Source organism: Palaemon carinicauda, chromosome 7 (assembly GCF_036898095.1).
Source record: "Palaemon carinicauda isolate YSFRI2023 chromosome 7, ASM3689809v2, whole genome shotgun sequence".
Taxonomy (NCBI): Eukaryota; Metazoa; Arthropoda; class Malacostraca; order Decapoda; family Palaemonidae; genus Palaemon; species Palaemon carinicauda.
In genome coordinates, this window is record NC_090731.1 from 12,287,995 (window position 1) to 12,291,126 (window position 3,132).

Below are 3,132 nucleotides of genomic sequence, written 5' to 3' on the forward strand. Positions count from 1 at the left end.
CTTGGCACTGCGAGATGTTCAAAGCGAATGAAGTTACGGACGAAGAGTTCTATAATTCTTTCTCTCTTCTATTTCGCATCCCCGCTTCGCAGATGCGCATGGAACGCTCTCTAGTAAGGCCATTGCATAACTGACAACCTTCAAGCAAAATATACCTCGATCGCTTTGCAACGTTCACGTTGCTTAAATTGCAGGTGGGAGGAGCTGGTCCAGTGCCCACCCCCGCCATGCAAGTAGTCACGTGACTTGGTCAGGTATAAGGGGGTGGTGCGTAGGGTATTCTTGCCAGTCTACCTTTTGGCCCACCTGGCGAACCTGGGTATTCTTCTTCCGCTGCCGTTGGCGACAACATGCACGTCCGTCGTCAGGCTCAGCATAGGCACCTGGGAAGCCCTCTCTGGCACCCATAGGTGAGCACTTGCGAGATAATGTTGCCGTAGCCCACCGACTCTCTCGTATCTCATGCATTGCAACGACAGATAGAGAGAGGCCTTCATCTCTTTGAAGCAAAGTCAAAAAGCGCGCTAGAGTGACGTCCCGGGCTCGGCTACGCTCGGGTCTATGTCGGTTACCATATATGGTTATGAGGCGGCCCGCAACAGTGACGTGTTGGTGGAAGCAACATGGCTCTCTTAGTTGCAACTGCACATGGAGAGAAATTGCCTTCAAAAGCCCTTAGATTGCGCCTTTTTCGTTCCGTGTGGATTGAATAAGCTTTCCTAACACAAAATAACACCCAGACTGAAAACGAGAGCACTGCCGAGTGCGTTGCATGAGAATAATTTTGAACTTATCGACTTCTCTCGCGAGAGTACGGAGAAGCAGCAATAGTGACGTTGTGTGACGTCATAGCTGCGCGCTGATTGGTCGGGCTGCGTGATGTCGTCCCATTCATAAAACTGGCGATGCAGACCGTCTAGCTGGTTAGTGAGACTCGTGGCTGTGTGGCAATAGGACGTTGACTAGTTAGCTCGTCGTCGGCACCTTGGCTCCACTGGAAGACTTCAAGTGGTCGCTCGGGGCCAATCGTTGCCTCTGGCGTCTGCCTTCCATATCAACCATATCAGGTCAGGGGTTGTCGCACCCCAATACACCTGTGCAGGACACGCCGCCCTCTCCAGATTCGCTTAATAATAGTGAGGAAGAGCTAAACTTCGACACCATGATTATGGACAGTATGGACCCGTTGCCAGCCATGGCAGAGCCAACTGTATCGTTCAGTTTGGTCAGCTTCGAGTCCTTCTCCAAGAGCGTGGACTGTTTGCCCCTGCCACCGGCCTCCATTTTCGACAGACCTGGCGAGGATTGCCTCAACACTCCTGTCACCACCTCGGAGATGCCCTCTTTCTTCGCACCGGGGGGATCCCTTACGGATCCAGAACCGCCCCCAATCACAGGTAGGTGTTGACCTCGTCTGGCCCCGCCTCTTCCTACCAGTGCCTCCTCCTGTCTGTCACCTTTTTTTTTTTCTTCCTCCTACTCCTACATGGGGCTTTCACCGCGTGTTTATAGGTTCCTATACCCTGTGCCCCGTCTCTTGACCAGTGCCTCGTGCCCAGCCGCCCGCGACACACGTGCCCACACCCCCACGCCCGTTTTATCCTCAAGCATCCTCTACCTCACATATATAGGCTGTTTGGTGGGACTCCTTTTAAGTGGGCCCTGTGTCATGGTGATCTCTACCTCGTGTTGTTACCCAAGTGTTGCACCTTGGCATCCTCCAGCACATACCCCTGCCTGGGCGCAGTCCTCAATGAGAGCCATGCCATCACAACCTTCCCTGTGACGAAAAGAAGCAATAACAACAACAACAACAACCACTTGTTGTCACTGGCAGGATAACGTCCTGCTATGCAGTGGGCGATATTGCAAACACTCCCTCCTTCTTCCCTACAGCCCTTTGGCACCAGAGTGGTGCCATCCTTTTCGTTCATGAAGGAATGGTTAGTCATGTGGTTCCTTTTGCAGTTTATCAGTGAAAAAGAAAACAGACAAACGTGATGGAAACTTCAGTGACACGAGTGTGTTTGTATGTGTGTGTGTGTGAGATCAGTTGTGTGTCTGTGATGTGAAAATGTGTGTGAAAGCAAATCTTACTTTATCACCTGAACTGTATTTGGAAATTTACACTACAGGAATAATTGCTTTAATTTTTTTCATTATGATAAATTATATACCTAAATATTTGGTGATGTTTTGTTTCTCAACTGTGATACACACATACACATATACACGTATTTATATCGATGACTTATGTGTATGTTATTTCACAAGTGTTATTGCGATATGATGTCGTAGAGGTTTGGGTGATAAGTGTTACTTTCAAGAAGTGTTGGAAAGTTGTGATTAAGAGAGAGAGAGAGAGAGAGAGAGAGAGAGAGAGAGAGAGAGAGAGAGAGAGAGAGAGAGAGAGAACTCTACTGTATCATACAGCACCAGCTGTTATCGATTCTGCTCTTATCAGTGTTCCGGTGAGATTATATGCTCTTATCAGATATAGGAAGTTGTCTAACTTTTTTCTTTGTTTTTTCTTCTCTTCTACTTTGATAAAAGCCTAAAACGGAAGGAAGTTGACTAATACAATTAGGTACTCATAAATACGCTTCCAAGGGCAAAGTGGTCTTATCACTAGATAGGAGAAGTAATCTGTATTTTTTTTTTCGGGGGGGGGGGGGGGGGGGGGGTTGGTGGTGGTAACATTATCATCGTCTAGAGTAATCATTTCCTTTTGCGACCTCATACCTCAAAAAGAGGACACTTAGCCCCAGAAGCATGGACTGACGAAAACATATCTAGGAAACGTTTTGAAAACACGAGCATGTCAACTTTGGCACTGGTGTTTTCCCTCTGTAACTATTTTCATGCAGTGATTCGTGTTTACTTATACCTTCCGCGTCTTTTGGCACCACCGGGCACTGCCCGGTGCCAGGTGAAATGCCTTCAGAACCATTTTTACCTCTGACATTGCCAAGCGTAACTGATGCACGGGCTAAATCCGTTAGGGAACTCTCCAAGAATAGGTAGAGCTATGTCAGCCAATATGACAGTGGCACTTTGGCATTGCTTGGGATTAAGTCTGGTGCCAAGATACCCACAATAGAATGACTGAGAATGTTACGTGATGCTAATTGG

The 3,132-nt window shown here is 48.0% G+C and overlaps 1 protein-coding gene across 1 annotated transcript in view; it reads left to right on the forward strand.

The window, feature by feature from the left end:
• Positions 1 to 287: 287 nt before the first annotated feature.
• Positions 288 to 3,132, forward strand: part of LOC137643853 (uncharacterized) — a 26,772-nt gene continuing 23,927 nt past the window's right edge. The window contains 1 exon segment of the mRNA XM_068376577.1: positions 288 to 1,397. Coding sequence (XP_068232678.1) covers positions 1,163 to 1,397 — 235 coding nt within the window. The 5' untranslated portion in view covers positions 288 to 1,162.